The 21,603-nt window shown below is 44.8% G+C and overlaps 1 protein-coding gene across 1 annotated transcript in view; it reads right to left on the bottom strand.

The window, feature by feature from the left end:
- Positions 1-21,603, bottom strand: part of VPS53 (VPS53 subunit of GARP complex) — a 62,085-nt gene that overhangs the window by 10,898 nt on the left and 29,584 nt on the right. The window contains exons 13-18 of the mRNA XM_035342803.1: positions 18,548-18,642; positions 13,750-13,992; positions 12,124-12,271; positions 11,135-11,217; positions 7,630-7,708; positions 2,071-2,219 (exon numbers count right to left, since the gene is read on the bottom strand). Of these exons, the coding sequence (XP_035198694.1) occupies positions 2,071-2,219; positions 7,630-7,708; positions 11,135-11,217; positions 12,124-12,271; positions 13,750-13,992; positions 18,548-18,642 (797 nt within the window). The remainder of the gene's footprint in view (positions 1-2,070; positions 2,220-7,629; positions 7,709-11,134; positions 11,218-12,123; positions 12,272-13,749; positions 13,993-18,547; positions 18,643-21,603) is intronic.

The following is a 21,603-nucleotide window of genomic DNA, read 5'->3' as shown; positions in this document are numbered from 1 at the left end:
GCGAGGGCTGCACGTTGGTCACAACAAAGCGAAAGCGACAGATCAGGTTAGAGGATTGATGCAATTTTGGATGGCAATTTTTCTTCTCCCAGACTTGGCTCGGATCCCTCAGCTTTAAATTTATTGACTTTCGATGCCGTCTCCCCTGTGGTCCTGTAACTCAATACTAGCCCTGCACACAACCCGTTAGGGCTGAGAAGTGGCTCCCAGTTCAAAGACACAGGCATTAACACACGGAGAAGCACGACGCCTGTTAAAAGGGTTTTCAGTGTGGTGGAGCACACAAAAGGCCAGGTATTTATGAGACAGAGCAGAATATTCTGTAAGAATTCAGAGCCTCGAACACACGAATTGTGTGCACATTAAAACATCAGGAGGATTTTAGGTGGGTAACGCACTCTTATCACTCTGGTAGTTCTCCTGAGAAGCAAGTTGCACTGAACTCCGAACACTGCCTGACAGAACCCCAATATTTAGGGATTGCTCTCATGGAACCCAACTTTTCAGTTCTGCACTTGATCTACAATCCATTCAATTCTGGCCTACCTTAATGTTCACGTGCCACCAATCAGGGCTGTAGGACTATTAAAAAGATTTTAAAGTATTTTTTTTTGCAGGTTTCTGTGGTCCTCAGTGGAGCAAGCTCTGCGGAAGGCCCTTAGTTTACGTTTCAACACTTCTCAAATGTGAGAGTTGGGTATTTTATCCGGAGTTTACTCGGTATGTGCTTAGCAATAAAGTTAAAAGGGAGACAACTAAGCTGAGGTATTAAGAGTGTGCTGCAAACAGCTGAGTAAATGTTTTTTTTTTATATTATTTATCACCACGTTAGCGATATGAAATTCAAGCGTAACCATACAGAAGGCTTAAGTGCAATAAATTTCGACTGGGACAGTATTTCAAACAGTGATTACGGGCAATGTCATAATATGATTTATCAGTAACTGCTCCTTAATGCAAACTAATGAGCACCCAGAGATAGAAAGGGGGAACAAAACGCCCAGGCCAGCCTCCCCGCTGCGAAAGCTAACGGTTCTCACGAGAGCCTACTGCATCTTTTCCTGCTGAAGCAGGAACTGAACTTCTGGTCAACTGCCAGGCCATGCAGTTTATTTCAGGATGATTAGCTTATTAGAGATGAACGAAATGTTTAAGTATTTTAAAGAGTGACACATGATACGTGTGGTACCGCTCCCAAGTCCCTACCAGGACAGCCACAGGCAACCAGTTGTACGCAACCGGCCAGCTCCTCCCGGGGCTTTTTCATGGGGCACTGGCATGCAGAGCTCAACTGGTCTCAGGAAAGCAGGAAAGAGTTCAAAGTGTATTCCCCCAAAAAAAGAATTTTGGTTTTGGACACGGCTTCCAAGTTTGGACTTCACCCGCAACCCTGATTCCAAAGGCAAGGGGAATTCCTGTCTCATCTTCCAGTTCCTTTCACCCTGCCCAACATCAAGTGACTTGCCAGGAAGACACTTGGAATAACCCCCAAAACCTAAATCTATATTTCCACTCCTTTCTGAAACATTTTTTGCACAGAAAAGCAGATTTTAATCTGTTAACTCAGAATTTATTCCTTACACTTGCCATTCTTACAGTCCTACAATTGATACATGAGTTACTCTAAGGCACCAAAATTTATGTGCTTGAAATACTTCAGCCTCTTAGCAGTGAAGGAAAAGCAGGTTTCCATAACGAGAGTTGTCAGCTCCTCAGTAATAGTCCTCTGTATTCAGCCTTTTTAAAATGTCCAGCCCCAAACCTTCCGTACTTGGTAGAAACTGACCGCTGGTCATCAAAATATTTTATGGAATGGTTTAGGCACGCAAGCAGGAACCGATGAGTACAAACGTCTGAGAAAATCTGCCTTAGCAAGAAACTTGAGACAAGAAATTCAAGCGTCTTTCAACCTTGCCAGCAGCTGCTGGTGCTTGCTGCCCTGCCCCACCTCCCTCTGTGCTCTCCCTGGGTGGGAAGGGTCTTCGCTGCGGCACCGAGAAGGCAAATCGTCACGCACAGAGCGATGAAACCAGAGGCCCTGAGGGATTCTTTGCCGTGTGGGTAACTTACTTTGCAAACTTGATGCAGAACTGAGTGAAGTACTTCCTCGTGGATGCCAGGTTGTCGCGGATGATGGGGACGTTCTGCTTGATGTGGAGGATTACCGAGGTGACATAAGGACTCTGATCGCCAACGTGTTCCACGTTCTGCCACTGCATCTGCACAAAGAGGAAAAAACAAGCAAAAAGACTGCGTAACTCATTAGGGTTCAAGCGATACGCGAGGAAAACTGGACGAGCTTCCTGCCAAAGGATCTCTAAGGAATAATCAAGAGCCTGGCTCTGCAATTCACCACTACCAAGGTCATGTTCTTCGTCACTACACTGACTGATCAAAACCATTCCCAGAACAAAACACAAAGGAGGGAAACCCAAAATGGCCCTTTTTGCACCAGAGCGGAGAGAGATTCTGCCTGGTAATGGGAAACATTAGCAGTAAAAAGGCATTCGGAGCACCCTCCTCTGCTTCAATGTCTAACAGTTCCCAGTTTTCTGGGATGAAGTGCCCACATAAATCCTGATTACAGGCATTTGAGAAAATAACTGCAAGCTTGCAAAGTCTGGATTCCTGTACGGCAGCCAAGATTTTAATACTGGTGAGACTGATGACAGATAGATGGAAGAGGTAGAAATAGTCCTGAAGGCCAGAACACTCTACACCAGCGTAGCTCACACTGAAAACACTTCTGGTGTACCAGCCAGCATGCCAACTTCACCTCAGCCCAAATACGCATTAAAAATAAAATGAGAGGTTGAGTAATTCTTTTTGTACTTTCATTTACCATCAGCAGAAATGCAACAGTCTGGTCCCTGTTAGCCAGATATGTGGCTCCCTCGACTTCCTCAGAGCTTTATGTGAAAAAACACAGTGAGCACACAGTACGAGTCGTTTGGAAAAAAGAATTGGGTAGGACCTTGATGTCCCTGGCAAACCATCTGTGTATACAAAGTCCGCTGGATGCTCGTGTTCCCCAGTGAAAGTGCTCTTAGCACTGCTACTGTTAGAGACGATGTACTCTGAAATGTGCTCCATGTAGCAATGGGGAGATGCAACCCTTCACGTTGGAGATGAAACAAGAATTAAATTAATATGAAAATCAGGACAGGAAAGTGGGCTGGCACAGAAGATGAGTTTTACCTTTTGACTGGGACCTTTCTTCAGAAGTTCTGGATTTTGCATGCAACTCAATTCCCATCTTTAATTTAGAAACAGCTAGTTTGCCCCCAAAACCCAGCTCGTTCAATTACATCCAAACATGCAGCGTAAGTGACTTAATGGGCAAAGGAGCCAAATTCTTTGCAAAATCAGTGTCTGCCAGAGTCTACACGCATCCTACCACAGCTATCCTTACTTAAGCCAAGCAAACAAAACCCCAAAGCACTCATCTCGCGGTAACCGGGTAGCTAGCAGGGAGATTTCTTTCATCACCTGCTCTATAGGTTTTAATTCCATCTTACTTTCAGCTGGCAGATTGCTCAGAAGACAACTGCTTTTCTACGGCTTGTGGCAATTTTCACACCTGAAGAAAAGGCTCAGTGCCTGCCTCCCTGACGGACTCGCACACGGACTCCCAGCGCTGGCCATTCCCAAACGAACAGACCGTCCCCAGATCCAGGAACAGCCAGAAAGTCAGGACTGCTGAGCTGAATTATTACAACAACAACACAGTAGCCTGCTCATTTTGTTGCTTTTCATTCCAAAAGCAATACTTTACAACCAAGCCTTTAAAGCACGAGCAGTAAGAATAGCCCTTTGTGTGTGTGCGCGCGTGGGTGCGTTCCACCAGAAAAAACCCGGTAGCTGCAATGAAAGAAATAGCACACATACTGAAAAGTCATCAGAAGAAATATGAGCCCAACTCTTCTGGTAAAGCTTTGTTCCTGTCATTTTAAATTTATTCCCCTTTTTCCCCCATCCTATGTTTTTCTTGGGATATCCACGCAGCCTACACACAAAACCAGCCCGAGGGGCAGGAGCAGGACAGGAGCAGAGGCGTCGCACTCGGCAGCCCAAGGGAGAAGCCCGGTGCTCGGGGAGCATCCCCAAGCAGCCACATGCCCCGAGGACCTGGGTGACGTGGCTGGCTGCACGGCAGGGACCCGTGCTACACTCAGAGTTGTTTTTCCGTAGCACAAACACAGCACCCTCAAGATTTCAGGGTGCTTTCTTAAGGAAGGGGAGGAGAAAAGAGAAACCGTGAGCAAAACCGGAGTGGTTTGGTATAAAACAAGAGCTGTACAATGCCCCGGGCACAGTGTAAGCCCTAAAGTGCTCCCAGGTCCATCTGGTTGTGAACCCCATGTCCCCACGTGTCCCTGTGTCCCCAGAGAGCTCGGAGTGGGGTGAAAGGGCCAAACCAGGAACCACCAGGTCCCTGTGACATACCCAGCGCAGACATGGGTCCCTAGCTAACGGGGTCACTTTGTGGATCTAACCAGGGAAGACTCAGTCTCCAAGTCTCCCCGTGCACAGGAGCATCCCTGCTTGTTAGGGATGTAGAGAATATTGTTAAAGGCTCTGGTACAGGGCACAGGCAGCACCCATACCACCAGGCCAGTGCCTTCTGCCCTGACCTCGTGTCACAGGCAGGAAGAGGTGGGAGGGTGGAGGAAGGCCAGAGGGTGATGCAGGCAGCAGATACCGCTGCCTTTAAAACCGTTCTGGTTTGCACTCTGCTGTATGCTGCACCTTGTCTGCTGGCTGCAGTGCACTCACACGGACTTTTAATTAGCAGCTGGCAGCTCCGATCGCTCTGCTCTTGGGTTTTCCTTGGATGCAGAGGAGAGATCATTAAAGCTCCGTGCTTAAGCACTTGCTGTTGTCCACTCAATTGTAAGGAAGTGGGCAATTACAGCTGTGCCAGAAGGGTTGTTTTTTTTTTTTTAGCAAAATATAAAAAACCAGCAAGCAAGCTACATAAGGCACTAAAATATCCCCCAGTCCCACTTACATACACAGTTTTACATATAAATTGATGTTTAATTCAGCAAATAAATAAAACCTTATCCAGTGCAATCCATAAACTTAACTGGGGCAAAAATATCTCCTGCAGCTTAGCAGGTGCTCATCCCAACAATTAAAAAGCAGGCAACTTAAATGCCACAACATGCTCACAGTACTCTGTTATCCACAAAAAGTACTGTGCACCAGCAAGGGATTTGCTGTCAGTACCCAAACTTCCCCAGTGGCTGCTGCTCCTCCTTACCTCCAGCCCTGCAGGTGCACACAGCAACATCTGCAACCCTCAGGCCAGCAGGGGAAATGTGTGTGCTCTGTCCCAGAATACCACGCCATTAGCAGTGGTGTGGTACTGTCACACTGGCAGCTCTGTCACCAGCAGGAAATTGCCTATGTATTTGTTCTTCCCACGACAGTGTTCATGAGCTTGCTATTGAGAGCTACAGAGCCCCGCAGAGCAGCAGAGAACAGGGCCCCTCGGAGCTAACACAGCTGCTGGCTCTGCACTGGGGACAAACTACAGCTACGTGTGCCATCAGCAGCTCCAAAACTCAGCCATGCCTTTCTGGGAGCCCACATTTATTTCAGAAGGAGCTCTGATATTGAAAATTGTAGTGAACAACTTTCACAACCAGCGAGCAAATGACCACAACCACTGAGCAACAAGAGCAAACCTCTTCACTTAGACGTGGGGTGGTGCAGGTGGCAGGCTGAAGTGAGAGCAATGCACTTGCATAAAAGTACCCTGTAAGATTTTTTCAAATGCGGAATATGGCACCAGAGGTTTAGGGCAAATTCCTCCCCTAGCCCGCATTCCAATCCTATGGACATGTTTAATCATTCTACACCTGCTGTAGAATTTGAGTCAAGATTATCACCTACAGATTTTGTAAGATGGAGCTTTGTCATCATTTACCATTTCTTCCAGAACACCCAAGTTCAAGAATCAGCAAAACTGAGCACCACTGTCAGCTGTAAGCAATATCCATGATGCTGTGTTCCCTGTTAACTCTCTCAGTGTCACCTGAAGCAGATTTAGAGGTGTAAGTATTTCTTAATTGGCTTCTATAGTTACCAAACATTTTTGCAAGAAAAAAAATAAGTCTGACACACAAAGGATCAGCAATGTTCAATCTCAGAGAACATCAGAGTGGAGTAAATGAAAAGAAGCTAGTCAGTGGAAGGGCTCTAATGGAGCAGGGGTCTTGAGGCAGACATGCCTTCACATCACAGGAGAGTTGGAAGAAATCAGCCAAACAGCATCGACTCCTTTAATACAGACTGAAATTTCACACTTCCAAATACTAACTGTGCGTTTGAATAATTATATGTATTTCTTATTCAACTGTCAGAATAATAAGCCAGACCTAAAGGAAGGGCTAGAGGAGGGGGAAGGAAAAAACTCCTGCACCAAACCCAGGTCTAGTAAAGATCATACAAAGGGACTCTGTCTGATGCGAATAGTGGAATGTGTGCACAAGTGACAAGTATTTATTTAGTTAATTTCACAGCACTTAACTTGTTTATATATCATCAGTCTCATCACATATGCTGCATTTTACTGGTGTTCCAAAGACAAAAATAAATGGCCCACCAGCTGCTGCTTTCTCAAGGTTGTGGTTTACTTGGGTGTAAACAGTTTGAGCTGAGCGATTCAAACACTGCTATGCTAGGTGGGTTCAGGAGGAGATCTAAGAACTGTCACGGCAAACAAGTGCCACCTGCAGTGCCAAACCCTTCCTAATGGTGGTATTTTACTGGGAAAAAGAAATCCTCTTTCCATGTGGGACATGTACAAGCTCTACTGCTAGCCGCATTCCACTTCAAGTGTTAGCTGGGGGTGGCGGGGCTAGTTACAGCTGGAGTACATCATAAAGCAGAAAGTTATTAACATTCATGGCAGCAAGACAGTGAGTTGATCTGACAAAATCAGAGCTCTATGTTTAATATATCTAATTAAAAAAAATAGTCCAATCCACTTTTGTTGTCTTCACCTCTGTCTAAAGCAGTCTGGGTTTTCACAATACTTTGGCAAGAAACCACAGCTCTGCATTTCAAACACATAAAACCCAGCAGTGTAACTGCAACAAAATCCTTCAGCACTAATCACATGGGCCTCTCTAGGAATGGCTCCATATGTCCTCAAGAGGATCACGGAAGCAATAGGGCTCAATCCCAATTCCATATTACCCTGCAGCTACCTCCATCTAACCGCCACAAACTAGCAGGCTAGTAAAATTCCTCCTCAAAGAAAATGAAGATAGCAAATGAGGTGTAGCATTTGAAGTTTCATGCTAAAAAAAAAAAAGTTCTCCCAATCTTTAAGACTCTTGCTAGCTTTAGGATTGGAAAGTCTGAAATAGATCCTTGCAGAAAGTGTTCTACTGTCTGTGTGTTTGAATGTGCTGCAAAAGAATGAAAGCTCTAACGTCAATTACAGTTTTTGGAGTGAAGGATATATTTATAGCTACAGCAATTGCTGCTCTAAGAAGCAAGAAGCAATCAATATATTGATAAGTCCTAGGGCAGTGTAAAGAATATGTCAGGAGTGAAATCAAGCAATCAGCAGACTCTAAGCATTACCTCTCCCCAAAACAAATCCACCCTTACCTTGCTCATCGCAGTCAGGGCAGGGTCACAGGCTGCATCCAGGTCCTGTACTAACAGCTGTATGCTGTTGGAGATCACGCTGAAAAAAATAAAATAAAATAAATCAAGCACAAGTTTTAGAACAGTATTCACACAGTATCAGAACTGTCTGTCTTACTCTACCATGGAAGGAAGAAAATCCACTATATGTAGCGTTATGCTGTGATGGCTAAAATTGTACTGAAAAGAACCCTGGAAAACCTGCTTGCTTTTCATCAGGGAGCTACACAACGTGCTTCAGCACAGAGGAGATACTTTTACAGTTGACCTTTCTCTGTTTTGACACAGAAAAGGGGCTGGAGATCAAAGACGTCAGACTGGGCAACCCCCCCTGCATGAGGAAGAGGAGAAACCCCTGAGTACCGATTGGGCCCAGGTGGGAATTCTGCTTAAAATTTGATCCAGTCTGAAAAAAAAAAATTAAGCAGCTATCCGGTCACAGTCAATATTGTAAAACTTGCAGAAATGTGCAAAGATGACTTTAGGAAGTACGTCTGTGTGAGTTCTGAGCGTGTCTCCCATTTGCAAAGATCAAGGCAGAAGCCTTATTTACGCTATGCCTAGGGCTGCAGCCATCCACTGTTTGAGGTTCTCAAAGACATATACCAGACTAAAGGACACATTAGTCAAAGACATTTTTTCTTTTCTATTTAAACAGCATAAGGTTGCTTAGAGGTATATTTGATCCCACCACGTAAGACTTAGAACCTAATGATGTGCCTAAAGGTGCAACGGATCCTAAGGCAACGGTGAAGGACGTGGTCCGCAGCAGCTCAGACCACCCTCAGGGGCACGTAACCCAGTGCTTGCACTGGAGACAGCTCCTGTCAAAAACAAGAAGTGAGTGCATTTCACTAAGTATAGTTTTTAGGAACAACTTAACTTTAAATCTGCTGCAGATACCTGCTTACAGCTTCAGGATTATGTGCGTAAGAGCCATGTTTTGCTCCTGCTTTCTCATGGTGCTACCACAGATAGGAATTCCAGCACCCGTAGGAAATCTGATCGGTGAAATCGGATCCTCCAAACCATCTCTCCTCCCCATCATCATCTTTGTGAAGGTCTGGGTACTAATCTAGAATTCATTGTTCAAAATATTGTGTCCAGCTCCTTGGGGGAGACATGATATCACCTGCTCACAACTTCACAGCTGGCACCTGGCTGGCACTCTTCACTGCAGCCCACTGAGCTTGTCGGTTCCCTTTCCTAGAGCTCTAGCACAAAGACTGGAACAGAATCCTAAACGTAAGACTGTGCCTTCAGAACAATTTGTTTGTAACGGCAAACTCATCCAAAATTAGTTGGAAAAATTACTACGGGAGATTAAGCGAACGTTAGCTTTGAGTTTCATGATCCAAAACTTCCACTGGGATAAAAAAACACCTGTGGCCATTTCTGCGGGTGCCTCTGCATCTGCTGGGCACCGCAGGGTTTACTCCTTTGGGGGATTCCACCAGCCCAGGCAATGCCAGGAGAGGCAGACTGAAATAACTGGTCTCCTGGGCACAGCTGATTCCTGCAGGGCAGCTGCTGTCAGGAGGCTGTAGGAAAGACTTGTGGTTTAGCACCAAAATGAAACACGACCTACTCCGTGGAAGGAAAGTGACTTCATAACTAGCCTCTCCATATGTCAGGAGGCTGTCTGAAGCTGGGTCACCAAGCTCAGACTCTCGCCCCAAACCCACAAGATCACAAACGGGGACAGAAACCAATTTGTGTACGCTTCAAAATGAACACACCGCCTGCAGAAGGGTAACACCGCAGCAAATGCGTTGCAAATGCAAAACATCATGACAAGCTAGCAGAGCTTTGATCCTGGCTATGTTAGAAACCACTCAAACCCTCTGCCCCAGACAGTATTTAACAACACTTCAGCAGCAGCTGATGAATCCCCAAACGATTCTGGGCAGATACACAGAAACGGGAAGGTGAGGAAGCAAAGGCCACAAGCAAGCTGTTGGGGCTCTAACAGAGAGCCCAGCAGACTCAGGATTTTGGGGGGCTCTGAACACCGTCCATAAACTCAAAACAGATCAAAGGGGGCGAGGTGGGGAAGAAGCATGGATTTCTGCATTTAAACAACTATAATTTTCCTTCTGTTGAGCTTCAAGAAGAGCTCAAAGAAAACGCTTAACCTCCACAGCAGTAAAACCCTCCCAGTCAACTACTTTAAAGGTGTTCGTGGTAGCTCTGCACTGTGTGAGGAAAGAAACACTTCCCAGGGTGTGTAAGCAGGAACGTTTTATCATTTGCTTTATGACCCTGCCTAACAAGACATCAAATCCCAGGAGAAACAACTTGTTTGATGCTGAATGAGCAAATGCCAAAGAGAGTTTTATAGCTATGACTTAAACTGACAGGAGACTGAAAAAATGCTCTGTACTGGAACAGACTGAAAGTCAATTAAAAAGTCTTTTGTTACAAAATACATCAGGCCTGATGGTTTGCCAGGTTTGGACATCTTTAAAGTTAAATGAGAGCTATACAATAAAAGTTTCCAAAACACATGGTATTAGCTGTCCACGACCGACCATCTTGAGGCAGCCACTATGGAAACTGAGCAGTGACGCAAGATAGCAAAGCAAAGTCAGGGATTCACCCTTAAAAAGGTCTGAAAAATACCTAAAGGAAAAGGGAGTCTCTGCAGCCTGGGATGGAGCCCAAGACCATGTGAAAAATATGGATGGAGGTTCAGTGGGACCCTGCCCACTGGAGCAAGACAGGAGGTATCACAGGAAGGAAGTCTTCTAAAAAAAAATCTTGCTGCTATCTGGGCTGAATCTTAGCTTTAGGGAGAACGGAGTTGGTGATGCAGATTATTTTCCCATCTTTGCCAAGGCTTTCTTTTGTCTGGCATGAGGCAAAACAATTTTTTTTGCCTCAATTTTCTTCTCTCAAAAATATTCTCTACGTTTTTTAGTGGTGGAGAGGAGATGATGTTATGAGGGGAATATTTTTAGCATCAATACATGAAAAGTTATTTTAATGAATGATAATCTTCTCTCAATTATAATCCCCAAATATAAGATTGGATCAGCCTTTTATGACATCTGAAATGGGGTTTGATCATACTGACAAGGCTGCTGATTAACAGTGGGAAGTTAGAGCAGGAAGGAATGTACTGAAATAGCTTCCTTTCTTGAAATGTAACAGCCACCTCGCAGAGCTGCCAAGATGCAAATGATGTTTCAAATGGAAACTCACTATTTCCTTTCCTCTTTCCAGTGCTCTTGTTCCTTTGGCTAGGATGGTGGGGAACAGCTACATCTGAAGTCTGCACTACTGCTGCTCCTGGACCAGCCAAGGAAGGACCGTTCCTTCACCAGGGAAATGCCTTTACCTAGGCTGCATATCTGGGTGGGTCCTACTGCTGGCTGGGAATTTGTGGCTGTATTACTCCAGCACCATCTGGCTGACAAACTAGGATGTTTGATATAGTGTGGGAGGATGCATCTGCTGAACATACATGCTGAAAGTGTCTGTCTCTCCCGTCAGGTTGATCCTCTCCACTAGACTTGCATCCACTTTTTCTTTGAGTTTCTCTTCCAACTGTTAGGAAACAAAAAAGCAACAAAAGGTCAGATTTCTTACTCAAAACGACCATTTTTGAAAACTTACGTCCTGGAAAAGTCAGCTTCTTAAAAACTAAGCTGAGCTCAGGACTGTATCCACAACTCAGTGAACAACGGAAATCTCTCCTTGCTGGACCCCCTAGACATGACACACTGATCTGCCAGGATGGCCTACAGTGGTAGTCAAAGAAGTAAACCTCCAACATCAGAAACAGAACTGTAGCATGACATGCTAACAACGTACTAGCTTAACACCGTGGCACCTGTCCTACTAATAAAGATGTAGTCCAGCACTCTGTGCCCAACCTGCAGAGAAGCAGCATTGCCAGTTCTCGTGGTGAGAGGCCTCAATACGGCCAAACATCACAGCTCATCTACTATCTGTGGCATTTTGAAAGCAACTGAATGTGAGGAGCACTGTGGCTGCAAAGCGTATCAGCATAAATACCTTCTCTCCTCATTCCTCCTTGCCCCAATATTTCAGGCGAGCATTTTCCCAAACCTACTCTGAATTACTGTTTTTCTTGTTCTTATAAAACAGAAGTTATGAACCATGAGCAAATCCTTTTTTCCTCTCAATCCCATTAAAACAAACCATGCAGCAAGCACTGAAGGAGAGCATCCAAAACTGTGGCTACAGAGTAAGATTAAAAACATACGACTTCTCTCAGGTAGAAACAGCAGAATCAATACTTTTTTTTTTTCCTACTGAGCTCTACATTTTTAAATCTATGGGAGCAGACACTACTATGCATATTTTAGTACTTTGATCCTCCAGTCTCCATAGCAGCCCATCCCTGAAGAGGGAACAGCAGAGCATCTCATGACAGAAGAGGGGCTGCTGTTGGGTGTCACCTGAGAGGTGCTGTAGAGGAAAGCTCACCTGCTGGGTGGTCGCCAGGCAGTACTCTGCTGTACTAAGGATGCTGCAAATGAGGCAGAGTTCTTCTAAAGTAAACTTCGCCACTTCAGAGCCTTCCTTTTCTTTCAGCAAACTAGTGATGGTGAGCCCGCTACTGCTGCTAGTTGTCCTGGAAAAAAGAAAACCTGTGAGGCTTTCGGTTGTACACAGATACAGGTACTGCCAAAATACTCCTAGACTTCAATGCCACAAAAGGTCCTTACGCCCACCGAGTCCAATGCCTTGTGCAACAAAGGGCAGTGATGTGTAACGAATTTGCATCAAACATGTAATTACTCTTTTGGTTAGGGAGTATCTTTCAGAAAGACAAATGGAATTTGGTACTAAGTCTTCAGGCAAAAGGACAATTCACTCATTCATATCAGGTTAGGATGCCAGCTGAGTACAGCTTTCCCCAGCTAACTTCACCTTCACTGTCAGTTACTCAAAATCTAATTAAAGATTACATGAAAATCTCAGTAACTATCGAGCAACTTGTCATATTTATCTTCTCAATACCAAACAGATGTCAAGATGCATTTGAATCTTTGGTAACCCATTTTAAAAACTGATGATATCAACACAGAAATCCACAGAAGATGCAGCTTCTTTCCACTGTGCTCCAGTGATTAACTGCCATGTATCAACAAAAAGAATTAGAACAGTTTAGAGTCAGGAAATTCCCTACCTCTCAACTCTTCATAATCCAAATCCATTAAAAAATAGGACAGTGATATTTATCTTGGACCGCAAAAATGGAGCACACACAAAAAAAACGTGTACAAAGAATGCAACTGAGGTCTGATGGAGAACGCACATAAAATTTTATCTTTCCACTTCTCTGGATGTAACCCTCTCCCCTTCCATCTGTGAAAGATTTTACTGGCTTCAGCAACTCATTCTGCTGCTCCTAGGTTTACAAGGAAAACAAACTGAGGATGGCAAATAGCATACAAAATTATCTGTAGTTAAGTTGGCTATATCTCAAAGACTTCCTTTAGCTTGTGCACTCACCTACATTGGTGTAAACCTCTAATGATCTCCTCTATTTTCACTGCATTTCCATCTACAAGTTTTATTCATGCATATATAAAATTTTATAGAGCAGAAAGTTACAGGTAAGCACTCCAGCATCACACAAATAAACCGCCTTCATTATAAGTTATATCTATGTGCAACGCTGAGCTTGTATCACAAGGGAGCTAAGAATCAAAGCATGAACTTCTTCCCAAGCAGCAGGGTATGGGCAATACTGAAAGACGAATCTTTCTGACAAGACTTGGGCTGGCATTTCAAAAGGAACTTCAAGAAACAGTAACTCTGACTTTTAATCAAAGCCAAATATGAATTTAGCTTCCAGGGACCCTTAAAAAAAATTAAAAAATGTCGTGACAGACCATTTGGTTTCTTGCTGTTTCTCATAACAACAAACTGAACATTTGAGGAAATTGTGAAGTAAATGTAGTCACACTGCTGCTCTGTGCTTTCTTTCACAGTGAAAAATAAGCGTTAACAAGTATGTATTTATTAATTATCTTCACGAAGCATCTGCTCCTCGCTGGAATGTCTCACCAGACTGTGCTGAAGCATTTGGGAAGCTAAACTCACTTGGGCAGGTTTCCAGACAGAATTTTCCAGGCGTATTCCCGAAGGTACTTCTGGAATATGGTGGTCAGGGCTATCATCGGTTCGCCCGTGCTGAGCTGGGAGCACTGCACCATGCACTTCTTGTAGTAAACAAAGAGGTCGGCACAGCTGGGCAGGACGGCTCCTCCTTCATCCACGTTGGGCTTGGGAGGACCTTGAGCCTTGAAGTCAGCCACAAACCTGTCGATCAGCTCGCTGAGATTCCTAACGCAGGGAGACAACAGGAAGACGTTTAGTATGTTGGGGGAGGAAATGGATGGAACCTAAAACCAGATGCCCTGTCTTGTGACACCAATAAACACGTTTTAGCGGTTCGGTATTCCAGCCCCTTCCCATCTCCACCCTCCCAGCACAAACCTCATGCAGTACCGAAGACTGGGCGGGTGAGTAACGACCCTTTGTACTCAGAGCTTTAGCGGCAGCTCCGATCTGTTCTCCAGTCACATAAAAAAGCTCGCGAGTGTGCCAGGACTGGGTTCAGCACATTTGATGCAAGCGCATAAAGCTTACGCTCGAGTTTCATTCCTGGCACCAGCAGAAGGAACAGTCGGACTGCCCATATCAGCGGCCTCGGGGATCGTGGCTTTCAAAGGGATGTGCTCGGAATGATGTGCCATTGCCACTGCTGGGCCCCATTTGGAAACCACCTGGTTTTGCACAACGTGACACATCCTTTAAAGCAGTTTTATTTAGCACGAGCACAAAGAGCACTTCCTACTTAAACTCTTTTTAAAAGCACAAAAAGCCCCACTATTGTCTCCAGTGATTCATTATAACCTGGTCCTTACTCAAATATTTTGGTCTTAATACAACAATAAACTTCGCTCCGCTGTTTCATCTTGACAAAAAGGCTTTTTAGCATGGCAGAGGGCCAGAACATACACAGAACCAAAAGAAGCCCTCTGATCTTGGGGAGTTCCGCTGGTCCTACTCCTCCAGAGGCTGCACATCTGTCTTTGGAACATATAGACATTTCAGATGACAAAATACCACTCCACTGACCAAACCAAGTTGTGAAGCTCACATATTTTATACTCCTGTTTCCACTACAGTCTTGGTTCTGCTTCTTCCAGCTCTCCCTTTCCCATGGCACAACCAGACACTTACTGCTGAGGGTTTCTCACCAAAGCTTCAGGCTATGCTGTGCCATGATCCAAATAAAAAAAAAATAGCCTGTCAAAGATATTTAACTTAAAATATTCTCCCAATCTTAGGCAAGTTCACAGACCACAAGAGTCCATGTAAAGCGACTGCATTAAGGCCTCCAGGGATGGGTACAACCTTAGTCACAGCCCATTCTCACTTATTTTTGCCATGGAAAGGGGAAAGAAATACCACCAACAAAAGTTTTTCCCCACTTTCTATCCTTTCTTTCTATTCATCTTGTGAAAGAGAAAAACCATTCCCATTCCAATTTACCCGCAAATCCCACAGCACTGCACAAGAGGAAGAGGTGTCGTGGCTCCTCTCCAATAAACCTTCAGATTGCTGCACCACGAATGATCTGCCTGGGCCAAAGCGATCTACAGAGCTGTGCTTGTAATGCCTGGGCTTTAAACTGCAAAGGAAGGCTCTTCGGCTTAAACTTGGCTCCTCGGCTATTCAAGTAGCCTCTTTCTTGATGCTCGTCGCTTTCAGCTTCGAGTGCTTTACGTAGCTCTGATTCTACAAACGCAGTTCCTCGGCTTTGTTACAAGAACTGTAAAAACATCAGGCTTCTCAACCGATGTGATAAATCTCTACGCTGGCACGAGCGATCGAACGCTGAACTGAAGCATCGATCGGATTCGACCACGGCGGAGCAAAGCCCACCTCCCCCCGAGCTGTACGGTAGCCAAACAGACGTGCAGGAGGGCTCCCACGTGCTATGAGCTGCAGCATTCCTCAGGTTCTCCAGCAAAGCAGACGTGGCTTGCTGCTGTCAGAAGTCCCGCTGAATTAAACAGCTGCATTTCTACCTCCGCAGCTGTGCTTTGCTCCATCTGAGCAACAAAGTGGAGCTTTCTTAGCAGTCACCAGCCGATTTTTTTTCCATATTCTCAAGGCACAGTTAGGAATGTCGATGGCTTTTGTTTCTTTATGCTTCCTCCACATGTTCTCCTCCACTCCAAGGAGGAGCGAAACCTGTCTGCATTGCCCTGGTCCCCCAAGGTCTTGTCAACTGGGGTGTGTGAGCAAACGCAGCTGCCCAAAATAGCTGGGAGAGGGGTGCTGCAACTTCGTGCTCGTTCTGATCCTAACCTGGACACCCTGCCTGTCAAAGGCAGGCCGAGAGGACTGCACTTACCTTCGCATGAGATGGACACAAGCAAAGCATCAGGACATCGTTCACTAAGGGAACTAACACACTATTAACACACCACTATTAATGCACACCTCAGCTGACGTCAACAAAACTCTCATTAGTTTCAGCTGGCCCAAACACAAGACAGAGACTAACAACCTATTGTGAACGTGTTGGTTATACAACGGGAGCACAAAGAATTTGGCAGAAAAATCTACAAAAGAGAACAACCTGCCTTGCTGAAGGCAGGAGAGCTACAGAAAGCTAACATTTTCTCCATGTAGGCTCTGCAAAAAAGCTCAAAGCAAATTCTCAGAAGTATCACATCTGTGCTACCAAACCGTAGCGTATTTACTGTGAGCAAGACCTGTCCGAATCTAACCAAGAACAAACCTGAAATGAGATCTCACAATTTTATTCTGGTTCTCAATCCCTTTCACTTCTATTATTCCTCTTTTCTTTCACTCAGCCTATCCAGTGATTTTTCTGCATCTCTGGCAATCACAAGAGGAGTTAGGCAGCTCCTCAGAAACCAGCATGAGAGCAGAACACAGTGCTTAGGAAGTCAGCCTGCGTAGTGGTGCGAGTGGCACTGAGCTACCTGGACTGTTTGCAGGGTAGTTTCCACTGAGTATTTTGGAAGTCCCTCTGCTCAAGCGGCTGCAAACACCCACTGCAAAGCGTCAGTTTGCTGAACAATCTGAAGGACGCGTGCCTTTTAGCACACTGAAACAGCTCTGCATACTCTCAGCACTGCAGACCCGACAGATACTGCTCCCGCAGCACCGCTCAGCTCACACATGTACGCCTCTGTGGCTCTGAGAGACCATGAAGAAGAGCTGAGGACACATATCCCAAAGGGAAAGAAATGAAATCTGCTTTGCTGTTAAGAAACCTGATATTCACACTGCAGTTAGGAGGGAGAACAGCATCTTTAAAGTCTTCCAGGTATCTCCTCTTAAATTGCTGCAGATTTTGGCACTGTGCTTCTTTAAATGGGTATGGAAACAATTTTTCAGGAGAAAAGGACCAGGCTGGTTTCTGCCCCAAACACAACGGTGAACGGAGCTGCCCCACTTCTCTCTCTGGTCAAAGCCCAGGCACACAATTATCTAAGCAACTCCTCGTTTTCAGACATCAGTAACAGATTCCTCAACAGTTCAATCAAAGGGGGAAGAAGAGTGGAAATCAAAGAAAAGCAATTTTTGGCAGACAGGGCAGCATGGGGAATACTGTGGCAGTTCTTCTTTGAACTCCTTGCAGCCTGTGGCTATAAAGCTAATATAAAACATCTCAGAACTGTAAAAGAGAAGGAAAAAAACGCAACTGAAAGGAGAAGGAGCACAGCGGGGTAGAATTACCAAAACGGGGATTAAAATGGCCCCCAGTGAGATGGGAAGAAGTATTGAAACAAGTCAGTGCTCAGATCTCTGAGGTGGGGGGAGGCTAGGGAATCTGCTTCCCTTTGTTTTACTGCAGAGCGAAACCTGCCCTTGGCATGACAAACCATTGAGGGAGGTTTTATTTATTTACTTACTTTTAGGCATAAAAGATTTCAGGGAAACCTTTTTCAAGGTGGGTATCTTGGAGTTTGGACAAAATCAGGACACTCTAACTTTGACTTATCATCAAAGTGGAAGTCCATGGAAGACAGAAGGGCGGCATAAGATAGCTGAGGTACACAAGGCAGATGCTTGTTTTTCCTTTCTGGCCACTAACCTGGACTAAAAGACTGTTGTCAACGTTTTTTCAACCATATCCTCTCCCAGCTGACAACTGGGGTTGTCACAGAGGTGTTTTTTAAAACCTGGTGTGAATAAAGGTGCACAAAAATGTGGTGAGAGCTGTAAAAACTTCCCAGAGATCTAAGCTGAAAGCTCGCTTCATCTGAGTTATTTTGCTGTAACTCAAAGAGGAAGATGAAGAAGGGTTCTAGGGATTAAAACCCCTGAACAAAGCCTGACAAAGTCCCAGTCTGTGACCGATGATAATGTTATCTTACTGCCAAGCTCATCTACAGCAGCTTTCATCTGAGGATCTCAAATAACTTATTTCTATAAAGCAAATCTTGAAACTCCTCTGCCATGAAGCCACTCGTGTATTTCACAGAAAAAGCAAACCTACTATTTGTGGAAGACATGAGACGAGAGAAAGGCTTATGTCTGCAGTGAGAATTGCAGAGGCAACAGAAGCAATTTCAGAAACACTAAGCCTCTTCCGCAGAAAGGCAGCGGGCATCATTCCTACAGGCTTTTGCAATTACAGATGAAGCCAACATCCACAACCCTCTGAATGCTCGTTTTTGCCTAAGCAAAGGCCTCACTCATTCTAACTTTCTTCAACCACGAGTGCTGCTTGTAATGAAATCAGAAATCACATTTTCAATAAATTTCATTTTCTGCAGCGAGAACCTCCTACAACGCAACAGTAATGCACGGCCACAAGCAAAACTGGAAGAGCACGGCGGTTACTCACTTGTCCTGGGACTCGATATAGACATAAAGGTGAGGCTCAAAGCACTTGGAAACAATGCCATGGAAAGGATTGTCAGGGGCCTTTGGCTTCTTTGGCTGTAAGAAAGCATTGAGAGTGTCAGTTGCCAACTTGCTCTGTAAGACCTAGAAGAAATTGTAATGCAACAGCACGGAGGATCTAAGCTCTCTGAAATACTACAGCACTAAAATTTGTTGTCAAACAATCCAAGGCATATAATCACCAGTATATACAAGGTCAGTGTGTCCCCATCTTCCCTGGCTTTTACAGAGCTGTCAGTACTCCACAGAATTATCTTTTCACCTTTAAAATACTATTATCCTTCAAGGGAAGGCTGCTCCATACTAGCAGATTTCAGTAGAAAAGAATGTAAATGCAGTGACAGGACTCCCCTGGTCACCCCTGAAATGAAACGCAGCAGTTACTTGGAAGTAACAGTGAAAAACCCCTACATTTTAGAACATTAAGGATAACAACTTGAAGCTATGGACTTCATCTGGATGACTTTTATTTAGATAAACAGAGCGTAATTACTGGAGCTGGAATTATACAGGCAACATTACAAGATTGCTTTCACTGTAAAACATGTTTCTGGGGATGCAAAGACTTCTATTTTAAAAATCACAGTCAGAGTGTTAAGCACAGACGCCGTTTGGGAGTCATCCAGTTTACTCTCGCTTTAGTTCAGTACTGTACTCTGCAAAGTGGCCAAGCACATCTCACTGAAGCCACTGGGACTACTCATATGCTTAAATATGTGCATGTTTAACTATCAGGCTGGACAGGCTCTTTAAACTTGTCTTTGCCCTACAGCTAGATTTCATTTTATTTTTGAAATAATTTTCCTTGTTGCTGGCTGGCAAGCTGACAACTTTTCACTGCCTGCAGAGAGCTCTGGAATGGAATTCTTGCCTCTCTCCACAAAAAGCCAGGATCAGCTCCTAGCCAATGAAGATACAATTTTTTCCAGTTGATTTTTTTTAAGCATAAAAAGGCAAAACAAGAGAGCCTAAAGGACGTTTTCTCCTACATAACAGAGATGATGGCACTAAGTCATCTGCAGAAATTGCAAGGCAAGTATTTCTCAGAAATAATTAAGGCTCAGAGAAGCGATGAATACGAACATATGGCTGCAAACTTAAAGTGAGTGAACAGTTTTATGGAGACCAGACCACCTCTATGAGACTGGCTTCATTAACCTTTTCACTAACAGCAGGGCTGGAGAATGTAAGTTTTTTACAGCCTTGGGAGAGAGCCACTGCCCAGCATCCTCTACCCCAGCCGCTTTGCCAGTGCCTGCCCGTTCCTGCCGGATGTACACACTCATCAGAGCTGGGAGGAAAACAATAGGTGGTAATTACAGAAGCCTTCCAGTCGCCAAGGCTCCACAATGGCAGCGCCAGCACAAGGTTGCAGATTCATCATGTTTACGATTTACCAGGCTGGAAGAGCTGAACCCTAAGGTATAACCGTTTTTTTTTGCGTGCGTGCGCCTCTGCATCATGCTGCTCCCAGCATGTCTGGTGGAGAGAATACTAAATCTTTTCACAGTAGCAGCGAAGCTGTATTTCTGAGAGTGCAATCCTGTCCAAAAGCTGCAGATGTTTAAGCTATTTCCTCCTTGAGTTTGATGGAAATAATAAAAGGTTACTGTTGTCACAGTAAGGAGGTCTGCAGCTGGCCCAGTTTCCTTTCATTACTATCCAAAGTAAACAGATTAAACCTAACTGCTAGGATCACTAAAAGAGGTTCTTTTTAATATGGATTCCTCCCCCCTCACTCTTAGGCTCCCTCTTACATTCACAAGTGTCTTGAATTCTCAGAACTAGTGTCTTGAAGGAGCTCTACCGCTCAACCCTTCATCTTCAACCGTTCCTTTCTCTTCTCCATCTGGTGACAGCAGAAAACGAGACCTCCAACATGAACTCACCGGCAATAGCCAATTCTTGGCATTTTGAAACAGAACTGTTGGGGCCTATGGTGTCATGCAGGTGCTTCTGGCCAGGGCAGAGCGTTCCACTGCTCACTAAAACCAGCCCTAAAACACCTAAAAAGGCTTTGTGATTTATCTCTTCGCTTGCATTCCGGCACTACTGCTTTCTCCCAGGATGTCCCCTCATCTCAACACTGCACATCAGAGCCAGCCTTCTTTCAGCCGCTGCAGAGAGCAGAAAGAAGGCTCTTCACAAAAAATACATCACACACGTCTCCCTGAGCTCACAACCTCATTCTTCTAGATCACTGATAAAGTCTGGCCAGTACCAGCTCTCCACATTGCATTTTAATGGAAAAAACAACAAAACTTTGCTTTATCATTCTGCTTCAGGACTTCTGCTGTGTGGTGAGGGCAGAGGGCTGCCCTCCGGAGGGGATGCACTGCACCCAGCTGTGCTGCTGGAAAGCTACCAGCCCAGAAATTATTTTGGGGCATGGATCTGAGTAGGTCCTAGAGCCCCAGCCACGTATCAGGCTACCACCTGTAAACAGCCCATGAACTCACTGAGCAAAGGGAGGGCACCTATCCCAAGCAACATATAACTGAATGCTTAGAAAATATCTGTCTGGTGAGTAAAAAATAGAGTTCTTGCAGACTTTGATACCGCTGCCAATTAAAACAAAAGTTCTTACTATTCACTCCTTTATTGTTTGCAGAGGGCTTTTGAAACCCAGTGCTTTTACAAGCGGTTAGGTGTTGCCAGCAACGCAGAGGTAATGGATGAAAAACACCACAGATAGAAAAATCCCAGAAGTAATATATTTGGAGTGAAACCCTAAAACTGACACTTGAAAGTTCAATGAGCTGTCTGATGACTCCAGACTTAGTCTGCTTGGCTGACAAGGCAAAATATGAATTGCAACTCCTTGTAGGGGGAGCTCCTCCTGGGATCTGAAAACCCAACTATGCTAGTTCATCTTTCTTTGACAGAAGTCCTCTAGTTACATTTGAGCTGTTGCTGCATGGGCTAGAACAGAATCCTACTCGCTCTCATGCGACTGGATTGTCTCTGCACTATTAACTAAAATAAAGATTGCTTTGG

This window comes from Oxyura jamaicensis, chromosome 19, assembly GCF_011077185.1.
Source record: "Oxyura jamaicensis isolate SHBP4307 breed ruddy duck chromosome 19, BPBGC_Ojam_1.0, whole genome shotgun sequence".
Lineage (NCBI taxonomy): Eukaryota > Metazoa > Chordata > Aves > Anseriformes > Anatidae > Oxyura > Oxyura jamaicensis.
The sequence above is the reverse complement of the archived record's forward strand: the minus strand, read 5'-3'. Positions and strand labels throughout refer to the sequence as shown.